Here is a 14,769-nt window from a genome sequence, read left to right as displayed (position 1 = left end):
ATATACCACATTTTATATAGTAGCCGTCATTATGTGAATACCTGGACATAGCCAGCGCTGTGATAGCTGGATTATATTTGCGACGATTCTGCGATACAGCCTGACTTCTGTTCAGCTCCTGACATAACACCAGCCGTCTTTTCCACCGTCGAACCTGCTCCGTGCCGCCTGCTATGGAAAAATCATGATGACATAACTTGACTGTTATAACATCATCATGGGGGGTGTTCTGTCTGACTTTGTAGCACGAATTTTAGTAGTTCTGTGATTGATTTGATGTCCCTGGTGAAAAATAAATTCCAAAAAATAAAAATATTAGAAATATGAATGTTAAATGTGACATAAAGAACAGTCTCAATGTAATTTACCAAGCACTGCTCATGTGAGGTGAAATAGGGCTGTAACCAACGTATGCCAAATTGGATCTGGGTATTATTGCTTTCTAAATTATACGCACACACGCACGTCAGCAGATTCACTCATCAGTGTTTACTGCTTCTTTGTTTAATAACTTTATAACAACATCCTTCCTGCTAGACTTACCACTAGCGAGGGATCTAAAAAAGCTCGCCGCCTCGCTCGGATAGGCGCGCTTAAAAAATAATCATCTCACACTTAAGGATTCATCTAATTGGAGGTGAGTTTTTCCTTGTGGAAGCAAAGTAATATACTTTTGGTGAGCTTTTCCTGTTGGGCCACTCCCCGTCATCTCATCTGTTAGAAATAGATCTATATCACATCGTAAAACGAGCAGAATTACCGGCACTTTCTATCGGCGCTGTTGGGTCTCGCCCTGGGGAAGTGGGCTCTTCTGGAGGGTCAGTTAATTGTGTTCTGGTGTACTCTGTCCTCCATATCTGTGTGAAAGACACAAAGGAAAATCAGATGTAATTCAACATAATAGCAAACGCACACATACGCGTCGAGGTAAGTGCACTCTCCATAACTCAGGGTAATAACAAAGTAATAATACCAATTGTGCGCATGTGTTGGTATTGGCACCCGTTCCCTAGTGGTAGGCCTAATTTAGGACTTTGCAGTTTGATTGCAGCAAAGTATCATTGTGCTCATATTAAACATACACAGGCCGTGTGCTTTTATTATTACCTTGATGGACACGAAGCTGCTACCTGTAAGGCTCATAACAAAGTAATGACTTGCATTCCAACCTATGTTGTCGTACACTATGTGAACAAGGAGAAATATTTCTGTTGTTCCTATTATTGTTGAAAAGATTCAGGAGGAGTTTTGGTGGTGTTTGGGGATCTAAACGTGAATTGTAGTGAATTATGGTTATTTTTTTTGTCAAGGTCAGTTAAGTAAATATACAATCTGTTTACACAGAGAAAACAGATAGACAAATGTCTCAAAGTCAGCGTATTAGGTAATGTCTCTCAACTCCTGAAACATTTCCCATCTAAGAAGACAGAAGCGAATTTCTTCCTCATCGACAAAGAGCTATGGGTTTTTAAAAAAGGGTGACAATAAAATGAATCACTCCAAAGTTCTGCTAGAAACACCATTGTTATCTTATGTTTCTATACAACAGCTCTTGTAAAATAGTTACCCGTATGATGCCATCTGCGCAGCCAGTGACCACAACATTTCTGGTGTCCCACTCATGTCGTTGTGAGAAGCTCACACAAAGGATGTCAGCTCGAATCCCAAAGGACATGTCAGTACAGGCCAAAAGTTGACCTTTAATCGTCCACAGGTATATCAAAGGCCCTGCACATGATGCAATCTCACCCTTGATCCAATCAGTGCAAATCAGTTAATGCATTTCAGTACACATGTGCAAACATCTCAAATAAAAGAGGCTCAACACCAAGCAGCTGTAAGACCAGTCACTATATTCATAGCACTGAGTCAAACAACAGTGACTAGAATCAGATCAAACTCACTGTGAGGTCATTTATTGCCACAGCACAGACACCGCTTGCATGTCCAACCAGTTGAGTGATGTAGCTTAATTCTTCCAAATCCCACAATATACACGTGAGATCACAGGAACCGCTCACCAACAAGCTATGGACCTCAGAGACGGCCATGCATGTTACAACTTCAGTGTGACCATACAGTGGCTGAAGGTAAAAAAAAAAAAAATTATATTATAATACAAGGTGTTCCAAAACAATTAAAAGCTATTTTTAAATAAACAGCAGAAATCAATACAAAAGGATCTCTGTTCATTTTTATCTAGATGGCAATGAAAAATGGCAGACTCACCTGTCTGAATTTCATGTGAGTGACTTTGTCCTTAGTGTACATTACATCCCACACACAAACCACAGTGCTGCTTCCTGCAGTGATGACAGTCATTGGGTTGGGACTGGCAGCACACATTGTTGGACCCCAAGCGCATAAACTCTCGCACACGGCAAATGTCTGAGGTAGTCATGCAAGCAAAAGACAAGGCGATAGTGAACTACTCTTGTGTACGTATTTCAATGGCCTTAACTACATCCTTGTATCGGCTATCCAGTCCATTGCTTTCCCTTTCTCCTACACACAAATCCTAAAGATGCCTGATGACATATTTTTTTATTTTGAGGATCTGCACATAGTCCCGATCCGATATCTTGTATTAATAAGAGAGGGGACAAGCATTTCTAAATGTCTTTTTCCCCCCCATTTAAACAAATTAATCCCAACATTATACCCAAGCAAAAGGATGATTAATTTTTATTATTATTGGTTTTAACGACACGCGCACAAATATGCGGCAGCAAGAAATAAGGCAGCAATCAAATTACGTTTAATTTTCTATAAATGAACTGACAAGAATGTGAACATTAAGTCGGGCATTTAATGTGATAAATTGAGGTATTTCAGTATTTTTTTCTGTGAATTCATACTTTTTCTTTGTTCTGCAAAGTTTCAGTAGTGTTAATATAAATACACAGTTTGTCTACCATTGACAGCAATAGGTGTCAAATCTAATTTGACAGGCAGCAATCAAACAATGAATCAAGAAATCTATATTTTTCGTTCTTTTACACCCATTTCCAAGCGTCTGGAAATGATATGATCTGGCTCCATTTTCGTATAGTCAAATCTGGGACACCTCCAACTGATGTACATCATCATCATCCCAAATTAAAAAGAATTTTAAAGTACCTTTTCAGTGGTATAGTTTCCAAAGGTGCAACTGTTGTCAGGGAAACCCCAATTGAAAAAACAGCTCAACGATGGAGACAAGAGAAGTCTGTTTGGCTCCAGAACCACGACCTCTTTTTCAAGACACACTATTTGGCCCACTGGACCTTTAGGCATTTCTTTAAAAAATAAAGAAACAAACAAACAAATCACATGATATGTTGTTGCAAGTGGGACACAATGGAGCACAAATGTTTCACAAAACTGCATCTTAAATACTTCGACCTGTAAGATTTTACATTAAAAAAATAAATAAAATCTTATTTGACTGTATTTTACGGACTATAAATTGCACCTGCGTATAAGTCACACCAAACATATAAAATACATAATGAAAAGGGTTGAGCCACACTTTAGTGGAATTCAATTGAATGAAAAATGAAAAACAAAACATTATAAATTATAGTAACAACAACCAACTAGTGAATAAAAGTCTAAAAAGGCTGTTAAGGTACCATAATTGAATCACTATACCCTAAAATACACCAGAAAGATGACTTATCAAACTCTTCTTTTAATGCCAAATCACTACAAAAACCATTAAAGCCTTCATCTTCAGAATTACTGAGCAACTTGCCAGCTCTGGAAGAAGAGGATGAGCCTGCAATGTCTTTCTCATATGCTTTGTGTGTGAAAAACAGTGCATATTAAGTCAAAATCGCTGGCTTAGCCAAACTATGAAAGTGCTACTTTTAGCCCAAGAAAATACAGCACTTAATTCAATCACCATAATGCAGCAAAACTTTGTTAGTAGACATTTTCTTTAAGGAAACCACAGCAGCCTGCAATTTAAACTAAACTTTAGTGTATATCTGGAGTGCATACCAACATCTCGGTAAGCTTCCCAGGTTTTGTGTGTGCTTGTGTGAAGGAGAGAATCTGTGAGCCGAGTAAAAAAAGGAGCTGTAATTGTTCCTACAATTGACGTACATATATAGGCAGAGGAATCATTACATCCTGTCACCAACTCTGCTCTGAAAATCCCTAGAAAGAAGCCAAGTTCTGGCTTTCCTCCTCCTATTCATCTCTATCTGCTTATTGATCAGATCAGACGCTCTAAGATTTAATATGAAATGTAATATGCAGGAATCTCTCCCTGAGCATTTGCAGATTCATCTCCTCTTCCCCAGTGGGCCTGTAGGGATATTCCGATTATTAAGTAGAGCTCAGCAAAAGAGTCATCTCCATATCCTAGTTCCAACAGATAGTGCCTTCCACCCCGTCCATAGTGTAAATTAAAATATGGATGCTCTTGCACAGTTACAAGCGTCCCCAGGAGCCAGGGACCCATCTTGTATATAATAATTGGCGTCAAATTGTGTGAGATAAAATAAAGGCGGTGAGCAACATAAAGTGGTGCCAGCTCAAAGTGACAATTATTGCATGCTATTTTCTGCACTGTTGCAATTATTAGAGTCACTGCTGTCTTTGCTCTTAATATTATATATAACATATATAATATAGACTTTTGGGGGGATTTGGAAATGGACTATGACTCAGCCAGGGCGGCCGTTTGGAGCAAGTGGTTAATATGTCGGCCTCACAGCTCTGGGGTCCTGGGTTCAAGTCCAGGTTGGTCCATGTGTGGAGTTTGTATGTTCTCTCTCAAGTGTTTTTTAGTGTTTTTTTAGTGTTTTTTGTGTGTTTTTTAGTGTTTTTTGTGTGTTTTTTAGTGTTTTTTAGTGTTTACCTTATTTAACAATATTCAGTTTTCAATTATTCAGTAGATGTGTGCTTAATATATGTTTTATGTTAATATATTAATTGAGAATTTTAAGCAATTATGAAATAAATAAAAGAAGTAAACTAAGGAAATCAAAATTAACTGATTACAAAAGTATTAAATAATGCTCTTGATAAGGTAACTTTTCGCACGTGTACCTCGAAATGGTTCTGCAGTTGTCTTTAATTTGTCAAGATTGAAGAAAAATGGAGTGGGATGAGATGGGCTTGGCCCATCTTTCTTGGTACCGCTACGAGGTGGATGAGGTTTGGTGAAGAGCTACGGCAAGGACACAAGGTTTATGTTACAAGGTAAAGAAATGTGTATCCCTTCTTTTTTTTTTTTTTACCTGTTTGGGAATCTGGCCAAAATTGCTGATATATCCCATGATAGTACTCTTAATGAGTGGATCCTTAACATCTCGATGGCCTCTTTGAGCATAAAAGAAGGGATGGAATGTGTTGATGCTTTCCACAGCGGCCGGGCCTTGTTGCCGATACCCAAAGATCAGGTCAATCCACAAGTGGAGGTGCGAATTCACGTAGTCGCTTTCTAAGGCCTGGTACAAAAAAACAAAAGCTACCGATGCAAAACAATACTGTGGCAAACAGGGCTTCATTATAAGAGCGAGGATAAAGTCATCAGTCAAACTTATAATATACGATTTTAGAGCCACTGGTTTTCGAATGCACAAGCAATCATAAGAAGTCAGTTGCTGCAAAGTTATCACGGTTTTTGAATTAAAGAAAGATTTGTGCCCAATTAGTCAGTGTATGGTTTTGAGAGTTAATAAGAAAAAAAGAGGACACAATGGCCTGCAGCCTGCTGGCAAATATTCTTAATAATCCCACCTTGGAATAAACACACACACACATACCCCTAAAAAAAAAAACTCATAATGAGAGTATATTGTCCCGATTCAATTTGTGTACAGAAGAAAAAAAACATCTCTAAAACTTACTAATTTTATGAGTATAGTTCAGTAGATTGTGCCATGATAACAGATCAGATGCCCTCGAGATAGATGGATAAAAGTGGGAAGTAGAGCAAAACAATGAGAAAGTGCAAAGGGAGGCTGACGTTAACTATTGTAGGAGAAACAGACCTACCAATTTGCTTCATAGAATTTTAGTGTAGCACTTTTCATTGAAAAGTGACCATCATAAGAGACAGTACAAATATAAAGGAATAATAAAGCTTGTGTGTGTGTGTGTGTGTGTGTGTGTGTGTGTGTGTGTAAATTTTAAAAAGGAATAACTGCACTGGGTTAATATTGTATTAGAACATTAGGTTGTCTGTTCGCGCTAGTTATTCCAATGGAGTTTGTTTAGAGTTCCCCTTAATTGTTATTATTGAATACCTGATATGCTACGATTGTTGCAGATGTTGCTTTTGCTTACACAGTTGGATTAATCAATAACCTTGTAATTGTTTTGATTTATGGCCTTAAAGGGGCAGGAGAAATTACCGCACGGTAGAATTATTCGTGACGAGGATGAGGTCGGAATGTATTCTCCCTTGCAAATGATCACCAGAGATGCCAATTTAATTAAATATATATAATTGAATCAGATGTCCCCCTGTATTGTTTTATAATTATATTAAAATATAATTATTGATGAACCTAACAGTTTCTCATAAGTTAATTAAACAACAGTGTCCAAAAGTGAGGGAATGAGGTCACTGACCTCACGCTGCATTCTAATGAATTCCTGAGGGTCATCTTTGGCCCACGCCGGCAACTCTACGTCTCCCAGAGCATTTCCGTCCTCCATGCAGCCTGACGACGAGGTCAAGAGAAAACCAGCATGTTAGCAATAATGGCGCATTTCTGGTATTTTAGGCAATTTGTGAATCCTTATCAAAATCCAAATCACATGCGGCAATTACTCCCTTTGTAAAGTAAACATGTTATATACTTCAAAGTGATATGACCGACTAGAGTGGTAATTAAATTCATTGGTCACTAGTCCATCACAAAGCATTTGTGTAGTATCTTTTCATAAATCAAGAGGATCCAATTTTAGAACCTGACCCAGCTGCATGTGGTTAGAATTGAGCAGGAAGTCTGGTAGGTAGAAAAACTCCGGAATCAGCTCTCTGACATCACTCATGTTATCTCGGGAGGCTGACTCCCATTCCTTGTTTACACTATAAAACATCCGTTCCGGGATATCAAATCCTCCCTATGAGAAGCAAAGATGAAAAAGGAGAAAAACAGATACGATGTTATAAAACTACACTATTCAGAGAAGTGAACCACACCGAATATAAAGGAAGCGTTTCATCCTTCCATAAATTCCTATAATCTGGGATGAAAATCTCATGAGAGGGAATGTAATTTAGAATAAAACAATCATTGAAATGAATGAAAATAGCTTAAATATTGATAAACCTGGTTACACAGCTAAATTCAGTTATGTATATTACAACACGACTGTTGTTCGCCTCAGTAGACAAAAAAAAGCAGAGTAATTCACCAGACTAACATCTTTATTGCTTTATTCTGACTATCAAATATGCATGCCTTTTCATTATCATCAATTGGACGCTATATAGGAAATTTGTGAATACGATGGCTATCTGTATGGGCTGTTTTTAGATGGCTCCTGCAATTATTTGCATATATATTGAAATCACACAATGATCTATTTCCAAACCAAAAAAAAAAAACAATAGATGCCATTGGAACGTCCTAACCTAATTCATTCCTCAAAATGTGTTTGTTTTTCCTTCTGTCTGTTTTTTTTTCCTCCACAAAGTCGCTTGCATGTGTTTGAGCCGTAAATTTTTTTTGTGCCCAAGTCGGGTTATACCGACAAATCAGTTTAAAAATAAATTTCATTTCAAATATGTATTCATTACAGTTACCTTATTTGAATTTTAATCATTCTAATTATTAATAATGACCCTGTCCATATCTTGAGAAATCTTTTCACCTTGCTGTGTTTCAGCTCATTTTAGTTCCAGACCCTTTTTTATAGGATTATAAATTGAGGTAAATGATTTAAATGAATGATGAACAACTCATTGAATCAATGATGAAAGTTACATAACGCTACAATTTTCACTATGGGATTGACTGCATTAATTACAGTTAATACTGGTGCTCAGAATTTGTGTTGTATGTTACCTGCAATGTCTGAAAAGTTTGAGAGAAAGGCTCCATGCGAACAAGGAAAGAGGCCACAATGATGGCTGACGAGTAGTGGGTACAGTAGTGGCATTGTGCTGACAACCCTCCTAAAAAAAATCATAGAAACACAGAGAACATTGAAGATAAAACCGCAAATCAATTGTGAGAAGAATAGGAAATGGAATCCCAAAAAGTCACCTTCAATCTCACTGCTCTCAACTTCTTCATATCTCTGGATGAACATCTGTTTTCTTTTCTCTGTCTGAGCACCCATTGGCTTTGAAAGATCACGGAATGTTGTTGGGTCTGAAAGGTCCAGTGTCTAGAAAAAGTGTAGTTTAAATGAAAATACTCATGCAATCTTAAATGCATATTAAACTGTAGAGAAAATGGGGGGAAATCACCCATTGAATACTGGGTTATATATGAAAATAGACATCTGTTCAAAGGCATGATATTTTTTCAGAAGGTTTGTGTTTACTTTAAAAGTAGGCTGCCGGTTATATGTTTTTTAATTCAATGTATTTTACCTCTGACTTGTAGTCAGCAAGGACCCAAGGGAATACTGGATACTGCATGAGGTCATTGTATGTCCTCCCAGCAAGAGTATTTAAATGCATCAAGTACTCAAAGTTGCTTATCTCCCCTTTCTGCAGAAAGAAAAACAAAGTACAAAAAACTGGAAAACATTTCATCAAGCAAATTCAACTATGAAAAAAGTAGGCAGCTGTGAATAATATTATCACTCAGACGGATGGTATGAAAAGAGTAACTAAACCAACAATTAAGCACATAACACATATTTTGCATTTGATGATAAAAGGTCTCACTCACAGAGAGGTCTTAAAATCAACTTATTCTCACTGGTGTGGATAAGGATGTCCAATTCATTTAAACAAGGAGGAATAGCTTTAAATGCTCATCAAAGATGACACGATCCATTTTGGACTAAGAAAGAACTCATTCGGCTTCTCCCAGTCCAAATGGATTTGACGTCTGGAGATGTCAATGGCAGCCAATGAGTTAATGTAAAGAGCAAACAGATCAGCAGTGACATACCTGCCATTTAAGGAGGGTTGCCTTTTCAACAATGGGGGATTTCCTGGTATATAAGAAAACAAAAAGCTTATGTCATCACCAGAGCTGAAACATTTACCACTTTTTTGTTATACTCCAAGTCTAAGACAAGCAAGTAGTAACAGCAGTAGTTGTTGTAGTAGTACTCATTGTAGTAGTAGCAGTAGTAGTAGCAGTAGTAGTAGCAGTAATAGTATCAGTAGTAGTAGTCGTAGTATTAGTACTGTTTAGCAGTTGTACCATGTAGTAGTAGTGCTATTTAGGAGTAGTACTCTGTAGTGGTAGGCAGTAGTAGTAGAAGGTAGTAGTACCATTCAGTACTAGTACTATGTAGTGGTAGTACTATTCAGTACTAGTACTATGCAGTAGTAGTAGTAGGTAGTAGTACTGATTCATAGTGGTACTATGTAGTAGTACTGTGTATTAGTAATAGTACTATGTGGTAGTAGTAGTAGTAGGTAGTAGTACTGATTAGTAGTGGTACTATGTTGTAGTACTGTGTATTAGTAATATTACTATGTGGTAGTAGTACTATGTAGTAGTAATTGTACTATGTAGTAGTACTATTTAGTAGTAATAGTACTATGTAGTAGTAGTAGTACTATTTACTATTTATTTATAATTAGGAAAAACTATTTACAACCTTTGAAATCTTTTTTCAAAATGATTTGTGTTTTGCGTCAATTTTCGACCATTACGATATCATGTCGTGCCGTCAGACTTCGTTTTGACGTGATTCGTAAGAAAGTGGCAAAATCATCTCATGAATGCGTCAAATGGCGTGAATAGAGATGTGGTGCCTTTGTCATGGAATTTGTTGTCAACTCGCGTCATGGCTGACCTAATGATTTGCAGATTTGCATAGAAAAGAATGCGAGCAATAGATGTCAAATAATAACTGCAATTTTGGTGCAACGCGACGTCCTGTTCGACGTCATCGCTTTCGGCAGCATCACCCGCATCCCGAATGTGGGTTTTAATGACTTGACATAAGCGGACGTCCTCGCTGCATTTTTAGAAGTTCCCTGTTCCAAAAGTTTGTTAATGTTAACATGTCGCGACATATTTCTTTTATCCAAGTTTCTGCGATGAACTCCAAACGAAAAGGAAGCCAGACTGCACAGATGGGTGGGCGGGTTGCGTGATTGACAGGCGTGAGAATATCTATTGCTTTAAAAAAAATACTGTATACAATTAAATTTTCCTTGACGTGACATTTATATTAAAGAATAAGTTACACTTAATTGCTTACTGTTATATTAGGCAGGCGGTTAAAGACCAATTTACATTTATGTGATCACTTGACATTTTCAATTGTTTCCATTATTTCATTTATAACAGCGTACAGATCTATGGGAGATTGTAATGAACATTTCATCAAGTAATTTGCTTGCACAATATACTTTACATCCAAGTTGTTTAATTTAGATTAGGAGAGCATTCATTTGCTTCTGAAATGTGCTTGCCCCTCTGTGGGCCAGTAAATGACAATCTTGCTGGAAAGGACCTCGTGTTGCTAAGTAACCAAACCAAACAAGAGGAAACCTGCAATTGCAGTGTGGTGGAAAGAAAACATTGCCTACCCAAGCTTTCCTCTCGACTTTGTGGAGTACAATCCCCAGGTATAACTTTTATTACACCAGCTACATTCGGATTAGTTTGTTTTATGTGCTAATGTGTGTTTTATTTCTGGGCACAGAGGTTTGATGCTGTCAGTGAACTTTCAAAACGGAAAATAGCCACCGACCGCATTATTGAGTCCAAATTGAAAATACAAGTGCACGGTAAGTAAATCAATCCATTGATGTTGATAATAGTCAAAAACAAATAGCATATGTATACGTATTCTTGACTCCACACCTCATCTAATAACCCCTGAACAAATTTTGTAAATCCACACTAAATCAATCATTGACTTTGGCCCAGTATGTGTTATCTAATTGCAGGCAATAATTTCATGCTATAGTTTCCTAGAGGAGGTTATAATAGAACAAGCACCAGTGGATAGCCCCTCTCATCCTGAGGATGATGAATGAGGCGAGAGAGGGCCTTGGGGTGTAACACAGACGCAAACACACACACACACACCTTGCTTTTTTAGATTGGGGGGGGGGGGTATGAGGGGCAAGCCTTCATCACACTCCATACACCCTATAACTATCATTTATCAAAGTCCTGATTTGACTCTTAACTCATGTACATCCACTTTTTGTGCAATGAAGTCATGTATGCCATTACACTTGCATGCCCTAAGCACACCAAATAAACACACTTTTTTTTTCTCTCCTGGCCAAACAACACACCAGGTGATGGAGTATCAGCACTCATTTGTTTTTGCTACATTACCCAGTGTCGCCTCTCTGCTATTGTTCCCCAGCATTAGCCTTAATTAGAGAGTCGTGCTCTTAAATACCCCCATGGGCAACACCGGGTGAACACACACTAGTTCAAACATAACACAGCCATGCGTACTCACACAATCGCACAAGCTCTTAATTCCTCAGAGAGAATGCTTTTCCCATTGCCTCTGGCTGTACATGAACCTTTTTTAGTGAGAATAAATCACATTGGCCTCGCACAAGTATACACATAAAGACACCCTGTGAATGTATTTACCGATACCGCAAATGACGATGTAAGGCAGAAAATGAGAAATACAAATGACATGATTATTCCTGGTGTTGCAGCACAATGACTAAAAAGAAAGGCAACACAGGGACAAAGGTGTCACTCCAGGAAGCCAAGAAGGCCATCCGGATGAAACCCAACGGTTTGCGACGACTCACGCTTAGCAACATGGGCATAACTATCTTCCCGCAGTGTATCTTCAAACTGACAAACATGGATGAGTTGGATCTCAGCCGCAACCAGATAGATAAAATCCCTGACAACATTGGAAAGCTGCCATCGCTCAGGTGGCTGGATTTACACAGCAATAACCTGGAGTCAGTGCCTGAGTCCATCGGTAAACTGGCGGGCCTGACATATCTCAACCTCTCTAACAATCGTCTCACCTCGTCGGGTTTGCCCACCTCGCTGGCATCCCTTACCAACCTGACCACTCTAAATCTAGGGTTGAACAAATTGGAATCTCTGCTTCCCACAATGGTTCCTGGAGAAAGCCTGCAAGAGTTAGGCTTGTTTGATAACCTCTTCACCAGCCTTCCAGACTTTGTGATAGATCTCTGCGATCTGGCTAGGGTCAACGTCAAACGAAACCCATTGCAACTCATTGATATGGAAGACGAGGATGGTGTGTACCTCATCCATAAGGAAAGGTTATGTCGTACCTGCCGAAAAATGTGTAAAGACCCAGGAGGAGGGCAATTGAAAGAATGTGTGATTGAGACGTTTGAAAGAAAAAGGTCTTATTCGGGACTGATTACACCCAACTCAGTGGCCGCAGCCAATCAGGATATGTGGAGACTTAAGAAGATAGAATGCTATCAGTCGTTTGAAAGCAGTATTTGATACGTTTTCATGTATCCAACATTTAAGGTTGTGAATAGAGCAACAATGAAAACATTTGCTGTATCAATGAATTGCTATTTATTGACTACCTGGCATTAGCGATGACGTCAGCAACACCCCTGCCTTTTAATGATAGCACCACTTTGCACAACCTGCAAATCATATTTCAGATCAAGGTAAACATTATTGTCAATATTTTTTTACATGTATTATTCAGATGAGTGTTTTTACCTGTTATACGCGGAGACATGATCTTTATTTGGGAAAACTAAGAAGACTGAGTGGCCATTTTTTGTCAAGACCTCAATGGCATTGTCCTAAGAAAGACAACAGTGTTTTATCTTACTGTAACATTGCCACCTTCTAAAAAAAAAAGGCATCGAATTTCCTGAATTACAACAACAAATAAAGTATAATTACGGCTGTTTTAATTTTTTACTTGTCTGTATACCACATTTCCTAACAATGCCAAACTATCGCTGTTGATTTTTCATTAAATATCTCATTAAATCTGTCCCTGTAAACATAAAACCGGTTTTTTTCTTAGCGTATCGAAATGAATACACAAAAAAATACATTGTATGAATGGGTAACCAACAATTTGTCTGTACCTTTGTTTTGTGTAAAATGACAAGATATTTTTACACTCTCAAATGGATTTCTATTTTTCATTTTTGGCACTCTTCGACAGGCATAAAAAACAGATTTAATCCAATTGTACATGGATACGTAATACGGGGATTTCAAGGCTAACATGTCTGTCAACAATTTACCATTTGTGTCAACTAGACTTTGAAGTATGTATCATGGTCAGGTTTTGAAAAATGAAACAAAAACATGAAGAATGTGTGCATTTCGTTTTGTAATGAATGTAAGTTGAACCTCAAGCAAGAACCGCATGAATCTGGCCTCCTTGATATCCTTGTGGAGCCAGCGCCTGCAGCATGGTGTCGATTCCTGACTCAGCATGCTGGAGATGAAGGAATTCCGCACACTGGAGAAAGAATTGCATGGCAAAATAAGACAAAAACAACTCAATGTGTCTTAGTTACTGTGCAAGAACAAACCCATAAACCAACACATACCTGCTAGGGTGGTGCTTCCTACAGCAAACGTCTCCAGACACACTTAAAGTAAATCCTTGGCACAAGAGCAAACTCTCTTGAGCAAAGAGCAGCACTCCCTCCGTTACTCGGAGGCCGCTCACCATCACAACACACATTTTTGCAATGACCTGTATAGGAAAGAAATTCATTGAAGCACTTTGTGATCTGTGCTTTGCATATTCAGCCGGAACTTGATTGATCATTTTAATCACATATTTTAATCATTATTAAAAAGACAACATCAAACACTTCATTAAAAGAGCTGATTGATGGGAAAGAGAATGATGCTTTTCCAGCATCTTCTTTCATGACCAAAAAGGGCCCACATGCTGCTTTCAGAGCTGGTTGGATCAAATGCTAACTGCACGGTGTTAATGTGTTTAATTCTAACCCCCCATCTCCTAGTGAGGGTGCACACCTGGCTGCCCCTTGTGTTGGCTCCTCTGGGACCCAGAATCCAAAAACCATATGGGGCCCCAACATAGCCCAAGGCCCCTCACAATTTATACTAATCAAATCAGACTCCCTACCCCCAGACATAAGAGTCCCACTTGTGAAAAAGGAGGAGGTCTTGCCTGGCCATTATTAGGAGAATTAATCACTGTCATATACACAATAGCCAACCTGCTAAACGATCAGAAGTTCTTGTTTGAATCCACGTGAACATACGCGGTATGATGAATAGTGTCACATAAAAGCCTTTAAGAGTCAACGTGAATCCCACCGACATGGCACATCATTTTACCCATGGTTAGACTAAATGGCAATTCCCATCATTGCCTACGCTAAATCTGCTCAATTCGCCCTAACAATAACTACATTTCATAAAAATGAATCCGAATTACCATTATGAACAACTAAATACATAACAATAAACTTGTTTTCTTATCTGTGTATTGTGCTGAGGACAGATTTGCGTTGAGCCTGAGCGAGATTTAGTTGCTGATTGGAAAGAGAGAAAAGAGGGACTATATTGACAGAGCCTAATGTCAGACCATTGATTTCTCCCCACACACATTACTGTCATAATCACACTATTGGCGCTGGGAAGCTAATTATACGTGAGTCTGCTTTTGTGTGTTACTGTCCACGGTGTG

The 14,769-nt window shown here is 38.4% G+C and overlaps 2 protein-coding genes across 4 annotated transcripts in view; one reads left to right on the top strand and one right to left on the bottom strand.

The window, feature by feature from the left end:
- Nucleotides 1-14,769, bottom strand: part of wdfy4 (WDFY family member 4) — a 44,329-nt gene that overhangs the window by 5,505 nt on the left and 24,055 nt on the right. For 2 of the 3 annotated variants that reach the window (XM_077729529.1, XM_077729526.1), the window contains exons 46-63: nucleotides 13,652-13,800; nucleotides 13,449-13,560; nucleotides 12,798-12,883; nucleotides 12,656-12,718; nucleotides 9,078-9,120; nucleotides 8,549-8,668; nucleotides 8,217-8,340; nucleotides 8,016-8,125; nucleotides 6,918-7,068; nucleotides 6,571-6,662; nucleotides 5,232-5,441; nucleotides 5,041-5,161; nucleotides 3,121-3,278; nucleotides 2,230-2,388; nucleotides 1,905-2,084; nucleotides 1,568-1,750; nucleotides 761-857; nucleotides 42-171 (exon numbers count right to left, since the gene is read on the bottom strand). In XM_077729529.1, the coding sequence (XP_077585655.1) occupies nucleotides 42-171; nucleotides 761-857; nucleotides 1,568-1,750; nucleotides 1,905-2,084; nucleotides 2,230-2,388; nucleotides 3,121-3,278; nucleotides 5,041-5,161; nucleotides 5,232-5,441; nucleotides 6,571-6,662; nucleotides 6,918-7,068; nucleotides 8,016-8,125; nucleotides 8,217-8,340; nucleotides 8,549-8,668; nucleotides 9,078-9,120; nucleotides 12,656-12,718; nucleotides 12,798-12,883; nucleotides 13,449-13,560; nucleotides 13,652-13,800 (2,288 nt within the window). The remainder of the gene's footprint in view (nucleotides 1-41; nucleotides 172-760; nucleotides 858-1,567; nucleotides 1,751-1,904; nucleotides 2,085-2,229; nucleotides 2,389-3,120; nucleotides 3,279-5,040; nucleotides 5,162-5,231; nucleotides 5,442-6,570; nucleotides 6,663-6,917; nucleotides 7,069-8,015; nucleotides 8,126-8,216; nucleotides 8,341-8,548; nucleotides 8,669-9,077; nucleotides 9,121-12,655; nucleotides 12,719-12,797; nucleotides 12,884-13,448; nucleotides 13,561-13,651; nucleotides 13,801-14,769) is intronic. The other variant, XM_077729527.1, reaches the window with a different exon arrangement.
- On the top strand, nucleotides 9,968-12,997 carry lrrc18a (leucine rich repeat containing 18a). The gene is made up of 3 exons (XM_077729531.1): nucleotides 9,968-10,717; nucleotides 10,795-10,879; nucleotides 11,783-12,997. Exon 3 carries the CDS (start codon nucleotides 11,787-11,789, stop codon nucleotides 12,564-12,566), a length of 780 nt encoding a protein of 259 aa, XP_077585657.1. The 5' UTR covers nucleotides 9,968-10,717; nucleotides 10,795-10,879; nucleotides 11,783-11,786; the 3' UTR covers nucleotides 12,567-12,997.

Source organism: Stigmatopora nigra, chromosome 12 (genome assembly GCF_051989575.1).
Source record: "Stigmatopora nigra isolate UIUO_SnigA chromosome 12, RoL_Snig_1.1, whole genome shotgun sequence".
In the NCBI taxonomy this organism is placed as follows: domain Eukaryota; kingdom Metazoa; phylum Chordata; class Actinopteri; order Syngnathiformes; family Syngnathidae; genus Stigmatopora; species Stigmatopora nigra.
This window is presented reverse-complemented; position numbering and strand designations above follow the sequence as displayed.

Coding starts and splice junctions, on each gene's coding strand:
- lrrc18a (XM_077729531.1), top strand. CDS start 11,787: ATGACTAAAAAGAAAGGCAACACAGGGACAAAGGTGTCACTCCAGGAA.